The sequence below is a fragment of the Plutella xylostella genome, chromosome 26, assembly GCF_932276165.1.
Source record: "Plutella xylostella chromosome 26, ilPluXylo3.1, whole genome shotgun sequence".
Taxonomy (NCBI): Eukaryota; Metazoa; Arthropoda; class Insecta; order Lepidoptera; family Plutellidae; genus Plutella; species Plutella xylostella.
In genome coordinates this window covers 3,540,054-3,559,996 of record NC_064006.1, presented here as the reverse complement: position 1 = coordinate 3,559,996, position 19,943 = coordinate 3,540,054, and the positions used below count along the sequence as shown (strand labels likewise).

Below are 19,943 nucleotides of genomic sequence, written 5' to 3'. Positions count from 1 at the left end.
TATAAGGTAGGTTACCTATATATCTTCAAAGATATTATACTAAAATCCGTAAATGGAGAATCATAATATCTTTAGAGAAGTACTAAATGTTCCTTGGGGAGAATCCACAATGGAAAATACTAGGTAAGATAGACGAGCTAAAAAGAAAAATACCTAAGTAGGTATATAATAATAATATGTAACTACCTAGGCATGGAAGTAGAATGTACCTAGCTACCTAGGCATGTAAACATTCATTAACGAGCTAGTCATGGAAGAAGGTAGTATGTATGTAGTAGGGTGCGTTAAATACGAAAATATACGATACGAGGATTTATTATCTCTTGAAATCCGACAGATTTCCAATGGATTTTTGTATGTATTGCAATAGTCACAAAATTAAAAATGTGCATCGCCATCACATATTTTCGTAAGCAAAATTATTTCTACCAAAAAGTAGAAATTTTGTACATCTAAGAACCCTGACCTACACTATCGTTCGAAAACACCTATACCAAGGAGTCAAGGATTTTATCAACTTAATATTTATTTTTTTATTTTATTTATAGCATCAAATATTTTTCATACAAATGGTTAAACAAATTTGTTCAAATATTAATGGTTATTTAGATATTTAGTGCAATATGTTTGAAACAAACTGAAAACATAGTAATGAAATGATAAATTTCTGAACGAAATGTCGTCCATTCAGCAGCAGTCACACTAGTCAGTGTCGTAAAATGTAGTTGTGAATTTATTATTGTTTTTATTACATCAGTGCGTGTATTTATATTAAAAAAATATTAGTATATAACTTTGTAGACAGTAATAGTTATTTAATTGAGTCGCAATGCCGAGTTTTATGAGCTCACGTAAAGATAATATATTGATTACTGGAAAGTATAAAGTTGTGCGAAGAATTGGTGGTGGTTCGTTTGGAGACATCTATTTGGCTATCAACGTCGCAAATGGCGAGGTAAATAAAAGCTATTATAACATAATATGTAAGAATGAGGGTGCACACAGGTGCCATGCTTCGCTGGGCACAGTCTACAATGTATTACAGCAGGGGTGTGGGTTTGTACTTGATGACGTTCTTCTGTATATTTGAAAACAATAAATCTTTGATGTTGTTATTAGAATCTGTAGATTTTTACACATTATCCAGTCGAGTGATTAAAGCTGCATTTAAAATGCTTTTGTAGTTGGAACTAAAATATTCACTCAAGTTATGAGCTATAATATAATAATAATAATAATAATAAAATAATAATCGACGTAAAATTTTACAATTATTTGTCGATAGTCATCTACCACCACTATTTTCTCATTAGTTAGAACTAAGTGTTTTGTATGTTTAAGAGTGGCAAAAATGCATGTTAAGAATACTTGTAATTGCTATAGATATTTATTAAAAATTTATGAGGTCTATGTAGTGTCAAGTATGCAATTTACAAAGTAAAAAAAATAAAAAGCAGACTTTGTTTTGGTATGCTTATGAAAAAGTTTTATAAGTACCTACTCTCTTTCCTGGCTGTTTCTAAATTAAAGTTTGTTGTGTTTAACCATGTATGCAATATTTTAAATAGGTTGTACCTCTTTTTAAACATAAGTTAGTAAAGCTTTAGATTTCTATAATAATTTAAGTTCAGAACATATTATGATTACAAAATCAAGGGACATTTAGTTTTACTGTTTGCATGTAGGTATGTCCAGAAAATATGTTTAACAAATTTATTGATATGTATGTTGTAAGAGAATTCGAGGAAAAAGAAATTGTCCTCTATGCATTTTAGATAGCGAGTATAATGTACAGAGATTTTGGTATCATTAAAATAAATAACATTCTTCAAATGTTTCAATTATAAAAACATGAAGTGCACCAGTTAGATATGTTATGTAATGATTTCCAACAGCACATCATACTAACCTGTGCATATTTTTACTAAATCTTGTAAGGCCTATTAAGGTCTATCCTAATGTGTATTTTTAGGTACTTATTTGAATTCATTTAAAAACGATATTTTTCAATAAAATTTAAGAACAAACGATATTTTCATCGTCATTATTACGACCCATCACATCCCTACTGCTGGGGCACGGGTCTCCTTCCAATGAAGGAATGGATTATCATAAGGGGTCATACATATAACATGTGTGTTTAAATTATAATTTGGTGTAAAAAGTAAAGTCCTATATATTTTTTTACCATTTGAGATAAACCTTAAAAAATGCAGACAATCGTGGATTGACGGGTGTGCGGCACCAGCACAGAGGCACCAGGGCCGACTTTTTGTAGGAGGGAAATAGAATGTAATGTCAAAAAAGTGGTCAAAAACATAGAAGTAGTTTTTTTTTCTACTTCCATGGTCTGAAATAGTACTTATGTAAATCAAAAGAATTAAAATCAAGTCAAGAGAAGAATCCTCGCGAGAACTCTCGAAGGCGGTTTCGAATTCGATTATAGTTTTCCGAAACCTGGGGCACTTTCAAAAAGCCTGATAAACCTCAACATAGACACTCTGCTCTAAGAGCGAGATGAAGCTCGCAATGATACTCAGGCCTACACTGATCAAGTGAAAAAGTGGCAGCACAATTTCATATCTAATACAAGAAGCCGTCATAGTACTTATCTGTCCGTGAAACTTACCTTTTCCCGTTAATAAAAATAGTAAATAACTCAGAAGACCAATATGCTTTGGACAAAATGGGAAAGAAAAGGACTGATAGCCAAAATAATAAGCTCGTGGTAAGTCAAGGCCAAGAAAATTTGGAAACAATAAGCTAACATCCAAGAGAACCAGTCTAGTGGCCAATGGACTCACAATTCCCATTCCGAAACCTATGGTATACGTGTATAGTGGAAGCCATGCTGATTTTTTTGCCTCCCTACCTCCCTAGGCATGTGCTTTGTTATAATTATCTGTAAAATAATTAGTAGTGGCATGATAAGACTCTTCAAACTCTCCGATCGTGAGACGAGCGTGTACAGTCGTCGAAATATAATAGGCCCGTTTGGACAGCTACACAAATTTTTCTATTTACTCTTGATTTAATTGATGAAATACATAAAAAAAACATATATTCTGGCTTATTTTTTAACGGCTGAAAGAAAAAATAACTTTTGAAGCACCAAAAGTTACTTATTGTTTAGTTTTTTTATGATTTACATTTGACCAGCTGTCATCCGTACATTTTCGAGCTGTCCAAACGGGCCTATTATATTTCGACGACTGTAGTATGTTGTACACCGTGGTATACAAGAGAGTAGGAAGGAGATTTGGCAGACTGAGGCATATACGGAGATGTGGATGTATTACCCTATTTCAATAAGAAGCGCAATCTCGAAGGGTACAAAAAAAGTAATTCTCGTTGATACATATCTGATTATCAGTCAGATTTACCTACTTTGCATCCAGGCTTTTTTTAAAGTCAAATGTATTTTTACTATATATTATGTCGTGTAGGGGAGACCGGGGCAAGATGAAGTCCGGGGCAGAACGGGAAGTAAGCTTTTGTGCGTGAATAGTAATCGTGTTCGAAGCGGTGACAGCGCCATTTGCACGAACTCTACCCTCCGCTAGTACGTCCAAGCAGAGCGAACCGATTAACACCTGTTTTTGCGTTACACAGAGGAAAAACTGATATTGCAAGTGTTTTTACGCGAACTCAAACTCAAAAACTGATGTGCAGACATGTAATTACCTATGTTAATGTATTATTTTAATCCTGAGCTTATTCTAGTAGTCCAAAACATTAAATTAAAATCAAATTTATTCGCCGGTAAAGTTTGAGGATAGAATCGCATCATATTTTTACCTACGTGTGAATTGGGGCAAGATGAATGGGGCATAATGGGATACTATCTCATACTATATAATATACATACGACAATAGAAAACAAATAATAAAACCTGAAAAAAAGGACTACAAAGAAGAATAAAAAGACAACTGACATGGAAAACCTGCAGAAAAAGCGTAAAACCAAAAGATACAAAAAAGAAACAGAATCGGAAGATAGTTCATCCCAAGAAGAGGATGATTACTGTTCTTGCATCTATTGTGGGTACTTATACTCAGATTCAACCGAAGGTTGGGTCATCTGCGGCATCTGCCACAGTTGGGCGCGGGATGATGATGGAGTAGATGAGGAAGACAAAGAGGCACACATTAGTCTACCTGATTAAAAATCGTACTCATTTTGCCCCACAGCGTTTCCCGTCTTACCCCAGTTATGGGGCAAAACGGGAAATTTGCCGAGTTTATGTTTTCTTAATTTGCCCAAAAAAGTTCTTTGATTTTGCATGCTAGAACGTTTAATTATAACAGAGAAATGTATAATGGTTACCTCCTTTGTTGAAGAATATTACTAAAGAGGTTAATTTTGCTGGTATAACGATTTTTGTCTTAGCTATCTCATCTTGCCCCGGTCTCCCCTAATGGAAATGTTTCCGGCCTTGATAGAGATAAATAATCTTATCTGCTGACTCACCATGTTGCTTATATGTTTTTAATTAAATGACTTATGGCTATGGCTAGCTTTGCATAGCTAAATGTTAATGGCGATAACGTAATAACACTAACCACAAACTAAACCATTATCACTGTCACATTACATATCTGAAACTGAAGTAAATACTGCGTCACGCATCCAAGATAATTAACGCAATGATCATTATACGTGTCTTAATATAGACGGGGCGGACTCAAATCTCCACGGCCTTTTTCATACAGCCTAACCCCTACCGGTTACATATCGAATGCTACTATACTACCTCATCACTCTCATCAGTCATCAGCAGTAAATCAAGAGCAGAATATCCTCATATCAACTTATCTTCGGTTAATCATTCTGTGACTCATTTCATTACATTGCATAGTGACGTTTGTCTCTAAATTCTTTGGAAATATGATAATGAGTCTACTATGAAGTGTAAACACCAGTAGGTAGGTATAAATTACCAAGAATAATCAATGTGTTAAGATACATTTACAACAGCATCTCGAGATGTCCCTCCCATCCCGTTCCCCAAAGGACTCCCAGGCCTTTGATCCATCCGTAGACGCCACCGCCGCCGCACCGCCCAGTATCCATAACGAAGTCCGCTCAGTCCGTTACAGTGGAGTCACAATCGGGACCACAGTTTTGTCTATCGGTACCGGTAGGGGGACCACAACCTTTCTCATCATGGGCAGGGATTTATCATAATTAGGGATCATAAGTCCGGTGTACCGGGGAGGTTTGCCTGTGCAGGTATGCCACTGTTTGTCGTTGTTTATGTCCAGTAAACTGGAGATAAACGACGACAAACAGTGAGGTGAGCCTGTCTGGTCAAGCGCAGGTCTAAAAAATACACAGTTATATATTAGAACGTGTGTGGATCCCCACAGCTGCAGGTATAACTGTACGGGTAGATCGTGTATCTAATGACTATTAGATGAGATTTTTTAAATTAAACAGTCTACGTAACTAAATGAAGTATTACATTGAATTATAATTAATAATCATATATTTTTTATACCTACCATACAGAAAAAAATATAAAATTTAATTTATATAACGGATTAAAAATATGTCTTGTACCCACCTACTATATTTAGAATAAATCAATAGTAGAATATTGGTAGCATACAAATTTAATGGTAGTTATTCTACCAAATCAGCTGGCAACTCAGACATTTTGTGACGTCACAAAAAATTAGTTGAAAGGCTGACGACATCTCTTCTACATTTCGAAATAAAAATGGTTTTATTCATTTATTCTTAGTGTTTCTACGTTTCATTGTGGTTTTGAACAATTGTAGACGCTAAATTTCAAAAGTGTTGTGTAAATTCCGCTCGGTGCGATGGGATTTTATTAATTTTGAGACGACGAGTGATGAAGGCAAAAGAAAATGGCTACCTTCGAACGCATGTTGTTATCGAGGAAACATGTAGTTATATGTGATAAATACAATGTTATCCGTAAAATTGGAGGTGGATCCTTTGGGGATATCTTCTTAGCAATAAACACAATCGATGGAGAGGTAAGATTTCAATATTTATTTCAAATCCTGACCCTACGTCCTTCTGTAGGACTGTCATGTCGACTGTGTATTTCTGGATTTAAGTTGTTGAAAATGGCGGTCTGGGCGTATTCTTGGTAAAAAATACCGTTTGCCCATCAGCATTTTTAGTTTTGAGTTTCTATTTCGAAGCTGCCGTTGCGTTTCTATAGAGTTTACGTAATTTAGCAATTTCGAAAATGTTTGCTCGTTAAGTGGAGCAAGTTTGGTCTTGCCTGCGATCAGGTTTCCTTTGTGGTCACAGTCGCAGCAGATGTTTTATCAATATCTGTTTTCATTCTTCACCACAATGTGATTTGCTTCACATTTACAAGGGTTCCCTTTTAAATATTTATTATAATTATCTACCTTCTAAAATCATCATGTACAAATTTCATACTGGCTTTTGTGTAACGTTTTTTGCAAGAAAACTCTTTTATTCATTTATTGGGATCCATGTACTTACATATTTAGGTTTTTTTTTTGTATACATGCAACAGTTATTTCAAGGAAAGCTCTCTATGTATGATTCAATGTATTTAGGCAATTACCTGCCTAATTTATATATAAAATGGAATACCTATCCTAACCACATAATGATACATAGCTATGTGATACATAAACAAAAGAGTCATAGGTTTCAATTGATTGCACAAAATCAATAATGAATTCATTAGTATCTCTCAACATAAGTAGGTCATATTGGCTCTGAGCATTGTTTTGATCAGTTATCTGTGTATTACAATAGTGTCATAGCAATATCTAGGTATTTTGTTACATACTTAGGACTATATGTTGTACAGTAGGTTGGTAGTAAGTACATATGCACACTTATTTCTCTTGCAAGAAAAGTTCCAAGTTAAAAGTTAAAATGTGTTTAAAATAAATATTATGCTGATCAGCACTAGTGTTTGATTACAATAAACAGGTGTCAAGTTATGAAATACACACTCAAAAGTATCATATTTTAATTTTAACCTTTTGCTAAGCAAAGCTATTTATTACCTGTGAAGACTATAATTTCATAGGAACTTTATAAACCAAACTTGCAATAACTTTAAATTGTTTTTATCAATTTATTAGTATTTACTGTTGGTGTTGGTATGGTTCATTCCAAACAATTACATAGACCTGAAGTTGTAGCTATAACACTTTTGTACCCTATCAAACTAACAAAGACCTATTCATTTTTCAAATATTGATGGTTAGTTTGACAAGGTACAAAAGTGTTATTGCTCCCACTTCAGGCCTATCTACTTGTTTGGACCACACTCTATCAATACCCAGACCTGTTTGTCTAATGGTCTCCATAGCTACATGTTTAAAAAACAAGCTCATTATGCCCACTTTGTGCCACTTTCACTTTTATTTTTAAATCCTTTTTATGGGTTACCAGCATGAAATGATCATCATTATAATGATAACTAGGTTTTATATTGATGTTTGAGATACAAACATCAATATAAAACCTAATTCAGCAACCTATGAGCAACCTAAGCATCATATAAACCTTAACAATTAATTTTAAGCTAAGCCTAGATTGTTTTTTTCTTTTTTATGTTTATGTTGTTGTGATTAGTATAAATCTAAATACACATTCTACCTAGTTGGAAGAACACATAAATACAAAGGTTTGCTTATCTCTTATATCAGTGATTGAGATAAGAGTTGTTCTGTCATTTTCAAATAAGCATTGTAAATATTAAAATGCATTGTACTCAAAATAGATTTCAAAAGAACTGAAACATTCATATATTCAGTGTATGTTTATGCCGAGATCTAAAGGATTGCTTCATAACTGTTGTGTGCAAGTATTTTTATTTTTATTGTTGGTATTTAGGTGTAGGTGTGGGAAAATTAATGAATGAATATACCTATCTCATTTTATTTAGACAGTTAGATATTTTTTTGGCAATGTATGTAATTGAACTTTGAATGATGACTGTACAGGGGGAAATACTATGTGTACAATACAATGTAAAATTTACTTATCCTTTCAACAAAGTGACAAACCCAAGTCCAGCTCTAGCTCTAGTGTTTGTTACAACGTTAAGGACATTTAGTTCCAGTGCAAAATATTCAACATAATATCGTTTGTTGCAGGAGGTAGCGGTAAAGGTTGAGTCGATAAAGGCGAGACACCCACAGCTTCTCTATGAGAGTCGCGTATATAAGATGCTCCAAGGGGGCATCGGAATACCCCACATAAGGTAACTTACAACCTGAATATGTAAAATTTGTTCTTGAGAATTTAACTATAATACCATGATTCCAGCCTATCTTTTCCAATCTGTAAATTTATGGGTGCATTTCCAGTACGCCATGTTCGCATGTTCGCCCTTTAGTAGGGTTGTGTCTCTATGTGAGTCTAAGTGAGCGCAAAACTAGTAAACAATGAACACTTGGCATACAATATGATACAACTCAGTTGGTGACAAACAGTTCTTACTAGGAACACAGCCAGCTTTCTACACCCACATGTTTTGTGTATCGTCAAATTGAACACACACACACAAACTCCAAACTGCTGAGTTTGCATCCCATGTTGCGCGATACTGCTATCCATGCACTGCTGACTAGACAGCACCACAATACTCTTCAAATTGCGCGTGTCATGTTACTTCCGGTGACGTGGTCCATGCTACAACTAGTCAACATGTCATGTAAACTGTACATGTACTTTCCCCATGCTGGTCTTCGTAATCACGCACCATCTAAATAAAGTCTTAAAGCATAAAAGTCGCAAAACATTAGCTACTAGTGCCATTCTACACAGGCTTAATCAACTATACACGGGGGGCGGTCTATTAAAACACCTCTTGTACCCACCACATAAAGGTTCCGCTCAAGATCTTTCCAAGAATAGAATAGCTTCAAGATCGATGAAGCTGTCTTTACTGACTAAGCATGTACATGTGTACACACTTAGATACAAGAGCATCTGAATCATTTACAAGGGTATTCTCATCAGCCAACTATGTTTCAGCTTAGACAAAACTTAGGGCCTCTGCTGTATTGACTGGACAACCAGAGCAGAGGCCCTAATAATCTGCCTGCATTTATGCAGTAACACATATGTGGCCACCCTGGTCTGACTGTCCCCGGTCTGACCATGCCTCTCCCCGGTCTCACCCCGTCTCTCCCGCAGATGGTACGGCTACGAGAAGGACCACAACATCCTGGTCATGGACCTGCTGGGGCCCTCGCTCGAGGACCTCTTCAACTTCTGCTCGCGCCAGTTTACCATCAAGACGGTGCTCATGTTGGCAGGTCTGGACTCTATTGTTTTTGTTTTTTAATGTTTTTGGTTAGCTTGTTACAATGATTGGTGGATGATCCTGGAGAGACCATTGCTCAGCAGTGGAACACTAACGCTCTGCGTTAAAGTTTTTATGGAATTCATTGAAATATTGGTCTATGTTTTCCGTGTCTAATGAAAGTAATTAATGATAGTAGTATTTTATACATTTCACCATTCAGATATTTTTTAAGAATTTAGTACTAATTTGCATTTTTCCTGTCTTGCCATTGATTCAATGCATCCAATACCTCAATGGAATATTTGAAGGTAAAATTAATGTTCTGTATGGTCTGATGATAATAACTTATACTCATTCATAATGTAATGCATTGCACAATTTACATAATAACAAAGATAATGTTCGTAACAAGAAAATTAAAGGTCATTTTTATTTTAACTACGCCGAGTATTAAATTTAAAGAAATTCAGGGCCTTTGCGGCGATTGTTGCTACTTACCAATGATAATCAACCACCCATGTTAAAAACCTTACAATAGATAGATAGAGTTCTCTTTATTTGTACACCAAGAAATAATTAACAATTTTACATAGACACTTAACTAGGGTACAAAAGGCGGTTTTATCGCTTATAGCAATAATATTCAGTAGTTTAAATAAACCCTGTGACCTAACCCCTTCTCTCTGCAGACCAAATGCTGGGCCGCGTGGAGTTCATCCACTGCAAGTGCTTCATCCACCGCGACATCAAGCCGGACAACTTCCTCATGGGCATCGGCCGGCACTGCAACAAGCTGTACATGATCGACTTCGGACTGGCTAAGAAGTTTAGGGACATGCGCACCAGGGCTCACATATCGTACCGCGAGGACAAGAATCTTACCGGTAAGTTTATTGTTATTATTATTACCACTGTTGGAATAAGGTAATAATTCTACAGAGGAGACGGGACTAAAAATCTGCAAGCTAAAAAGTGGTAAAGGCCCGGTCGTGAATGCCCAAGAACCTATAACCGTATGGGTACTCTTCTTGGTTTTTGAGAGGATAATGAACAGGGCAACGTGCCGTAGGACTTCAGCCAGCCGACCGAGTTACCGAGTCTACACTATAGTTTAAAGCATTTCTGCCTAGATCGTAATGACTTTCCAAGCCCTGTATCTTTCCAGGTACATTTCTCCTAGTGTATTTGGTACAAGCCCAGGGCAGAGTAAACGTTGAGGTTTAAGCCCAAAATGTGCATCAATAACATTTTGTTTTGAACCACTACAACATTATAAACAAAGTACCTTTTGCTCGCATGGATCTCCGGTTAGAAAATAATATTCGATCAACAGTCATTATGAAAAAAATACAATTATTTAGGCGGGTAATAAAGTCAGGCGATATATTAGCCAATACGCTGCCATATCTAGCTAGATATAGGCCTATGCTAAGAAGCGCCGCAAGTCTGTCCTTGGCCTTTCACGTCGAAACACTACCGTGTCGGATTGAACTTAGTTTGCCAATTTTAACTACTATGTGGGTGTAAGCGAAACGTTAGATATGATATTAAAAACGTACATGGTATCTAATGATTTGTATATTCAAGGAAGTATTATTCCATGCTATTTTGTATAAATGTTTACTTATACATGTACAGGCTACATCGGTAACCTAGGCCGGTATTGATCTACTAAATATTACAATGCCGTAGCGAGTTTGCTTCTCCTTCTTTCACGGCTATCCATACTACCTAAGTACTATAATATTTTCCCAGTTTTGTCATACACATAGAATTGACACTGAAAACCATGTAACTTGACCAATTTACAGATAACGCTTTTAGTTCCTCGGGTGCACCCAGAATCCTATCTTATATCCGTTTATAAATGCAACATACCCAGACGGTCCCCATATGATACATGGTTTCTAGTGTAACAATACTTTGAAAACTCTGAATTGCCAAGAGAACCCTTGGTGCTCATTCTATAACGGCTATACGGCTCGCAACCTATGACATGAATACAAATAAGGCTAGCTTGTGAGTCACCTTATCCTCACTACCCGATGCGATTACAGTCGTGAGCATATTATTATTATACATAGTATCCCCCGAATTCATAGACTGTGATAAATACGAAATTGAATGTTAAGAGTCGAAACTCGTGTGTTTCAAAGTTAATTTTAACCTCGTTGTAAATTAACTGTTAGTTTATATCAACATTTTATTTGAATCACTGTTTTATTTAATAAATTGACAATACGGTCTATGATTTTTTTGTAGTTAACAATACGGTCTATGAATTGGAGGTTCTATGTGTAACCCTTTAGCTGCGTATCTAAACACGTGATGTTGTTGCAGGCACGGCGCGCTACGCGTCCATCAACGCGCACCTCGGCATCGAGCAGTCGCGGCGGGACGACATGGAGTCGCTCGGCTATGTACTTATGTACTTTAACAGGTAAATAATAATATATGTATATACATGGTGAAGTAAGGGCCGTTTCCTAGAAGGGCGAGTATGGGGCGCATTTAAGACGTGACAAAAGTTCTCCGTCGCGCTCGCTCTTGAGGCTGCCCGATGTGATGTGTGTTAAATGCGCCCCGTGCTACTAGCCCTACACTCGATAGAGGCTGACTGTAGATGATTGTGTGTGGACTTTACTGATGAAAGTGAGATATAGAAATAATGTAGGTTGATTTAAGACGTATCGAGAAAAATGATTTGCCTTATTTAGAATCTAGCAATCCTTATAAATTCTAATCCTGATAATCCTACAAGTAGATTTAAAAATATAATAACACGTGCAAAAAGAGTTTCAGACTTTCCATTAAATACACTGGTTTATTTTCGTACTAAAATCTTCCCAAGAAAAACAAAATTGCGAAAACAATTTCCAAACAATTATTTTAATCCTAAAAGTATTGCGTTGTACGCATCGGATTATTTGATACTTGTACAAAGTCGCTGACGTCATCAAAGTTCGCTCACTTTCTCCGCTGCGCCGTAACGACGATTTCAAAACTTGTGAAATACATAACACACTGACTCTTAACCCCTGACCGAAAAGAAAGGGTGTTATAGCCGCATCTCTGTCTTGGTAGCTCAGAAATGGAATTGACCTACATAAATGCGTATTTTTTTGTGTGCTGACGGGACAATCTTCCATCCATGAGTCTTCCATCAAAATTGGTTCAGTCTTTCAATACCTAGCCTACTACTACCTACCTTATGTTCCATACCATTTTGAGCAATTTCACTAATAATTCTGGGTGAGGTGACTCGCTAGCGAAACACCGTTTTTCTGTAATTTTTCAATACTTTGATAACTTTAGATTTCTATTTCCACTCGCATCTTTGTTACCAAAATGTAGTAGAAGCGACAGATTTACCAGCAGACACCTCCGAGGTCGCACAATCCGATGATTATATTCAGCGTGGGCGCATTGTATAGAAATATCCGTCTAGTTGACCTTAGAGGCGTTATTCTGAAGAAAGTGTGTGTATCCGTGTCAAGGCTACGTCGCCACTGACAAAGTTAAACCGGCAATGCACAATTTACACCAAGTTATGCTAAATTTTCGCTTCACGTGACCTTGAGGTGATTTAGTTTAGTCGCGATTTTGTAGTTTCGGCGTTTTAAACAAAATGTGAACGTTTGAACAATAATGGCTATGTTCGTATTTTTGTTATTGTGTTTTGTCCGTGAGTCATACGGACTGAGCGTCTGTTGTTCTTGTTGTAAAGACTAGTTGAAAACATTATTTCGTAGGTAACAACCGCGTGCTTACGTCTTCTAGCTAGCTAGTAGGTGATCGATCAATCGATTTCATTCATTTATTCATAGACCTGCTACTTTATCACTCCTTTTTATAGCCATACATTTGTAAAGCCATATAACTTATATGAATGGTATGTAGTTTACCACAACTGAAAACGTCAATAACAATACACATCCGTAATAAAATCCCTTTCTACCGATTGCGTAAACATGAGAAACGGTAGATTCAGCGTTTCAGTCAACCTCTAACGGTACCTATATTGAGTCACACCCCCGGGGCGTCACTGCTTCACGGTAAAGCGAACACGTTAGCGAAACGTGACGGATTAGGCGAATTATACGTGGATTATTTACACGTTAATGTCAGGTTACGGGCAAATGTACGTTTATGCTGTGTCAAATGTAATAAAGTTAATATTAAAAAAGAAACATAATAACGTAGGTATCGAGGTAAATTTTCTTTTCGTTGTCTTATCTACTAGGAAAAGACCAGGTTACCACACCACTGACTATAGGTATTACCTCCCCCTGACTTAACATAAACCTTATGTACTTTGAATTTTGATTCCCACTCTCTACTCGGGACAATTAATTAGGACAAGTGAATGGTTATATGTCGCAACACAATCAAAAAAATATCAGAACAGAAATGAACGAATTCAAAACGGTCAATTAGTTTTTGAGCTATCTGAAGAGCTAACCTAAAAAACACAAGTTTTTCTTGTAAAATCTTCCATAACCCATCTACATTCCTACTATTTCCATTCTTCAGAGGATCCCTCCCGTGGCAGGGGCTGAAGGCCATCACCAAGAAGCAGAAGTACGAGCGCATCAGCGAGAAGAAGATGTCCACGCCCGTCGAGGTGCTGTGCAAGGTGAGGAACCATCGTTTTATACCTTGTGTCTTGACAGGACTCTTATAGCCCTGCCTCACCAGAAAGCCTAGCACGGGGCACAAGACGCGCACGTCAAGACGTGACAATAGTTTTGCGACACAGAAAACTTGACACGTTTTACGTGCGCGTCTTGCGCCCCGTGCAAGGCTTTCATGGCAGGACGCTATGGCGATGAAATGTACGGAACCACCTTACATGGCAACGTGAAGTGAGAGAGGTACCCATATATTTCAATATTAATTGCTTGTCCAGTGAGGCAGGACTCTTACTTTACTCTATTTAAAATACACGAATTCGATTAAAAGGTTTACTTCAGAATTGTGTTGGAACACTTGTATATGAATGCGACTGAACCATAACCCCGGGTTTTATTTGGATAAAATGTAGCCTATAGCACTATGTGCACTATGTCTCCATTATAATAATAAGGTGATATAAGTTTTCAAATAACTCCAGTACTTTCGGAAGCTATCCAATACAGACAAACAATTAATCAAATCTTTCTCTTTATTACAAAATAAATGTAGATGAATGTATACTAATAATGTGTGTGTTGTGTTACAGGGATTCCCGGCAGAGTTCGCCATGTATCTGAACTACACGCGCGGACTCACCTTCGACGAGTCGCCCGACTACATGTATCTGAGACAGGTCAGTTGCTGCTCTACACACGAAATTATACAACGTAAATTACTATTAGGAACCTTGTCGAATTCATGTTCACGTGACGTAAAAAAGAATTAGATAACATCTGTTATTTGACGTTTCATGACGTGCGTGGGTACGGGAAATGGGAACGGCCAGACGCAATAGCAATTTACGGGGGTTATATTAGCCACGAACCATGAAGTACCTATTGATGACAGTAATTAACAGATGGCACCTACCGAAACAAATATGTCGAATGTTTGGACATCAAGCACTTTGACAGCGTGGCCATCGTGGACTGCTAGTTGCACCCAATGCTAACCCCTGGGCAGCTGGCTTGGATGAGTGATTCTTCTTTTACAGTGGAGATTTGCTACCACCTTATAATTCCCATAGAGTTTCTAGTTTACATAGGCATTCCAGCAGCAGCTAACTATATGTGTTTCAAAAACACTTTCAAAATTTCCGTGAATACCCGAGATTTTCACCAAATACCATCTCTCCCGCAGCTGTTCCGCATCCTGTTCCGCACGATGAACTACCAGTACGACTACACGTACGACTGGACGATCCTGCGGCAGCGCAAGCAGCACATGGAGGTGGCGGCCGCCAGCAACGACCGCCGCTCGCCGTCGCTGCAGCGCCGCGCGCAGCCCGCGCCGCAGCCGCCGCCCAACAACGAGGTATGTCTCTGTCACTAGTGTCGCAGCTACAGGAGTCACGGAGCAACGACCGCCGCTCGCCGTCGCTGCAGCGCCGCGCGCAGCCCGCGCCGCAGCCGCCGCCCAACAACGAGGTATGTCTAGTGTTGCAGCTATAGGAGTCACCGCTCCAGATGTTTATCTGTGTTCGCTATAGGGCTTGGTGCTACAAAACTGCGTTGCGACGTTGCCCAACAACGAGGTAACGTCGCAGCTATAAGAGTCACCGAATCCAGGTGTTAATCTGTGGTCGCTATAGAGCTTGTTCATAAAAACTGCGTTGCGACGTCGCATGGCAAAAACCTGCGACAGTAATCAAGCATCTGACCTGAAAAATTGTCGCAGATTTTTGCGATGTGAAGTTTGTGTACAAGCCATTAGTTTCAGTTTTCGTGGCAAAGGCGCTATGAAATCGCTAGTTAAACCTTTCAGCTAAAAACGGCTACATTCGAGAGGTACCTCTACTAACATAACTTAGGGACACTAACCAAACCCCCGAACCTATAAGCTCTTTGCGTGTCATTCATTACCCAATCCTAACCTTTTCCAATCCGATCCATCCTTCAGAAAACCAATAATGCAACGGTGGCCGAGACGCCAACCAAACAGACGCTCAAAGGGACGTCCGCAAGTCAACTGAAGAAGAAAAACATGGCAGCCTCCTAACTGAAGGATAGGCGCGGCCATTTTGTATAAATTAGTTCCTAAATTCACCGTTAGATGGCGTTAGAGGGCAGCGACTGAGAATATAATTTAGTTGTGAATGTCTTTTCCCATATTTATACATATTGTTGGTTTAGTATTGATTACCTGTTTATACTAGTGTTGGTGGCCTATATTTTGTGCCATTTCGTGATAATAAATCAGCACAACAGAATAACCAAATGTTGCAATTTCGTGGATTGGATTAATCTGTGAATATTAATTGAACAGCTGTATAGTTTTTTTTTGTTTCTTTATTGCCTTGTATGGAAAATTGCTAGTATTTTTTTATACTGTTGTGGAAGTACTGCTCTGTACTTATCAGTTAGCTTGTATAATGTTGAAAACTTCAATTGTTTGTATGTTTTTATATCAGAGTGTTAGAGACACACGTCAGCCGTTGATAAAAAGTGTGATAAAAAAATTGAAAAGTTACAAAATGGACAATGTAGTTGAAATGATTATTTTGCGAGATTAAATAGAGTAAAACTCACTAAAAGATTTATTTAGAATTAGTGTGCCGTTATGAATTCTGTAAAAATTAATTAAAACATGTTTTAAGTTCTTACATAATTATGTTTGTTCTTATTTATAAAATATATAATATATAATTCAAGACTGTCCATTACAAATATATTGGTAATTATTTTGATAATTTCCGAATAAGTATAGATTTTAATAATCATTAATTTAATATAACATTTGTACACATTCCTTGCTTTGGTACTAAACTATGATAAGTATTCATAATCATAGAGATTCATACTCACTGTTTTACGTATTATAGTGATGGTGACAACGTTAACGATCCAGAGTAATGATTTGTTAACTAATAAATATCATACTCCTGTAGCAGTATAGTGTGAGAGAAATTTGCAGTAATCTCCATAATTCTACATTGTAATATTCATCAGTAGTCGTCAATCTTTTCTTCCTACTTTTACCTCATGTACAGTTATCGCAAAAATGAAGTCGAAGTAGTCACACATCTTGTCTTTTGAACTCGTAACGTAAAGAAGATAAATCACCTTATTGCTGTAAGTGTAATAGCAATTATTGTGTTGTTTATTTTGTCGACAAATTGTGTGACACCCTTTGGCTTACAACACATTTTTTTGCGAAACCATGTATTGTGTAGCATACCGTAACACTTAACACTAGTAGTACAGATCTTGTTATGTTGCTGCTACTGTAATTTTTGTACTAACATGTATGTTTCTGTCCCACAGTGAAAGAGGTCGCGGCGCGCGGCCGGGCCGGGCGCGCCGTCCTGCAAGCGGGCTCGATGATGCCCCCCGCCTCAGCCGCACTCCACTCACTCAAGTGACTCACGAACATTACGTCTATACTAAACTCTCGGCAACGGTGACTAGTAGCGTCCAGCGGAACGAAGTGCGGCCCAAGTTGATGCGATTCATAAGTAGTTACTGCACGGTAACGACGATTCTTACATGTTGAAATTAACGTTTTAATTTTAACACTACATGTACGGAAATGAATATTGTTCTCAATGTTTAGTTTTTATTTTTTTCTATGTTTAGTTTTTCGTCCTAATTAGCTAGTTTACATTGAATTAAACAGATATATTATTGTGTAATGAATAATGATAGTCTCACAGGTTTCAGCGGTTTTCTTGTAAATAGCGTAGGAAATAATGGCTGGAATATCGACTCTGGCGCGGTACGGCGGACGTATCGCGGCGGAACGTTCATTAAATTACTGATTAACTAATTTAAATAGGTTTCTGTATTAAAAAAGACAAAAATTCGAAAAAAAATATTACGTTGGTAAGAAATTGATGTCAGTTGCTTCGGTGATCCCCGATGGCGTCGGGAGTAGAGTATAAAGTATAACATATTAATAACCTAGGTTTATTTTGTTTAGTTCTCAACCCATAATTTTTGGCGGCAAATTATAAAATTGTACATAACGTAAGTGGCCGCGGAGGTCTCCGGAGCAACTTGGTACATGTATGTATCGTATATTTTAAAATACAGCAAAAGTAATTGTAAATATGAGACAGTCTTCATTTTAACTGTTATTTTTTTAAGAACACGCTAATACTTGGTTTATCCGAAAATGGCGAGTGCTTGTGACTCTTGGCTATGTATTAATGTTTATTATTAAATGTACTATTTAATGATGTAACTATAGTAGTCGTATTTTAGAGACTAATGTAAGCACTGCCCCTGAAACGGCGGAGTTTCGGACTCGTGCGCGAAATAATATATTAACGAGAATTGAAGTAAAGGCTAGTTAGCGCCAAGGATGGCCGCAATATCATCGCCTTATAAAATCATTAACTTCCAATAATATTTAAAGTATCACAAGCTCTCGTCTCTAGTAATAAGAGTCACCTAAGTTTATGGAAAACGTTAATTATAAAACCCTCTTAGGCCGGTGTTTAGCGAGGCATAATTGACGGGTTAGGACTGTCAAACCTTTTTAATCAAGGAGACATGATTCTAACCGGATGGTCAATATCAATAACCACAGGCTTGCGTCTCGATCTACTCGAGGCTTATCAGGTTTCTAAATAAATGGTAAAATGATTGAATACAGTTCTTATTTGCTTGACATAAACCTTTCAGCTGACTGTATGGCTATAAATAACGTTGCTTTGGATATATGACAATTTGTTTTTCAAATTACTTGTCCAGAAATTACCATTCTTGAACGAATATCTACGATCGTTTTCCATAAACTTAGCGTCATTAACTGTAAGAAAATGCGAAGAATGTAATATAGATCTTGAGTGGTTGCAAGAGTGTATCAAGTGCAGACAAAATAACATTTAAAAGCACATTTATTTGACATGGAATTTGCAGAATAAGATTCTTTACAGTTTGCAGGCGTAAAAGAGTTAAAGATTTTTCTCATTTATTGCCTTACAACTGTCTCGCAGCGATGATGAAAATAAACTTATTTGAAAATACTTTATGAAACAGATTTCTCAATATTCCTATTTGTAAATGAAACTTGCAAATGTATGATGATTAACTTTTCGTTCTTTTGTATCGGAAATAGCCGGACAAGCTTTTAATAACCAAGCGAAACTGTTATTTTGTCTGCAATTGAGTGAGTATATCTAATGTACTGCACTTAATATAAATTAATAAATAATATTAAACGATTATGACATTGTTTTATTTTTTACCATTTTATTAGGATTCAGGCAGTGTTAACATAGTTATAGTGTTAATTAAGTATAAATACAGGCAAGCATAGCGTTGGGACCTTAGACAGGCGGCCGGTAGTGGCCGGATGAAGAAGGCCGAGGGTAGTGTGTTGTGTCGCTGCTTGGAAGAGGCCTATGTCCAGCAATGGACAACTACGGCTACGTGCTGTTGATGAATAAGAACTGTGATAAGAACCATTTTACGAACACATTTTGCATTTCCAATAATCTGGTTGACACGAGTGTTTAGTAATGAAAATTTGGTACCCCCTACAATTTATACCCCCGCTGCCCCCGCTATGAGGGATTCTCTACTCATTTCCTTGCGTACAAATTTGCACATTTCCTTGTTTATCTCGAAAATCGTAAGAGATATCGAAAAACTAATGAAAATTTGCTACCCCCCTACGACGATACACCTCTCGATACTTCTCTACACGTTGGACCCATGTGAAAAGGCGGACTTATTGCTTAAGGGTGAGGACACACGAGCGTAAGTGTGCGCGGGGCCGAGGGGAGCGAGTAACTTCCGCGCCCCACGTTCCCGCGCACATATTATGTAGTCTGAGCCTATCTGAAACCTAGTTAAACATTGTGAGATTTGGCGTTTCGACTTTCTCCGTGTTCGGCATCATAAGGGTCACAGTGACAGTTAAATAAAGTCCATTTTTCTCTCCACCTTTAATTTGCAAGGTGCGGGTGCCTATATAAATAGAGTGAGTCGCCCGCGCGCCTCAGTTGGTTTTTGATTTTTGAAGTGATCACTTCGGCAA

The 19,943-nt window shown here is 37.4% G+C and overlaps 1 protein-coding gene across 3 annotated transcripts; it reads left to right on the top strand.

Annotated features, from left to right (window-relative positions):
• The first annotated feature begins 693 nt into the window (after positions 1-693).
• On the top strand, positions 694-19,126 carry LOC105388216 (casein kinase I). Of its 3 annotated transcripts, none has more exons than XM_011559102.3 (9): positions 694-955; positions 8,128-8,234; positions 9,173-9,294; positions 9,974-10,168; positions 11,625-11,724; positions 13,818-13,920; positions 14,506-14,592; positions 15,099-15,272; positions 15,858-16,561. In XM_011559102.3, the coding sequence occupies exons 1-9, from the start codon at positions 830-832 to the stop codon at positions 15,954-15,956; spliced, it is 1,113 nt and encodes a 370-aa protein (XP_011557404.3). In that variant the 5' UTR covers positions 694-829; the 3' UTR covers positions 15,957-16,561. The 3 variants fall into 3 exon arrangements, with proteins under 3 accessions (XP_011557404.3, XP_011557397.3, XP_011557412.1); XM_011559095.3 differs by lacking the exon at positions 694-955 and adding an exon at positions 5,648-6,006; XM_011559110.3 differs by lacking the exons at positions 694-955; positions 15,858-16,561 and adding exons at positions 5,649-6,006; positions 17,222-19,126.
• Positions 19,127-19,943: the final 817 nt, after the last annotated feature.

Excerpts from the sequence above, each read along its gene's own strand:
- LOC105388216 (XM_011559095.3), top strand. The coding sequence starts at position 5,875 with ATGGCTACCTTCGAACGCATGTTGTTATCGAGGAAACATGTAGTTATA. Across the intron at positions 13,921-14,505 it reads CCGTCGAGGTGCTGTGCAAG|GGATTCCCGGCAGAGTTCGC; the intron begins GTGAGGAACCAT and ends GTTGTGTTACAG. Across the intron at positions 14,593-15,098 it reads ACTACATGTATCTGAGACAG|CTGTTCCGCATCCTGTTCCG; the intron begins GTCAGTTGCTGC and ends TCTCTCCCGCAG.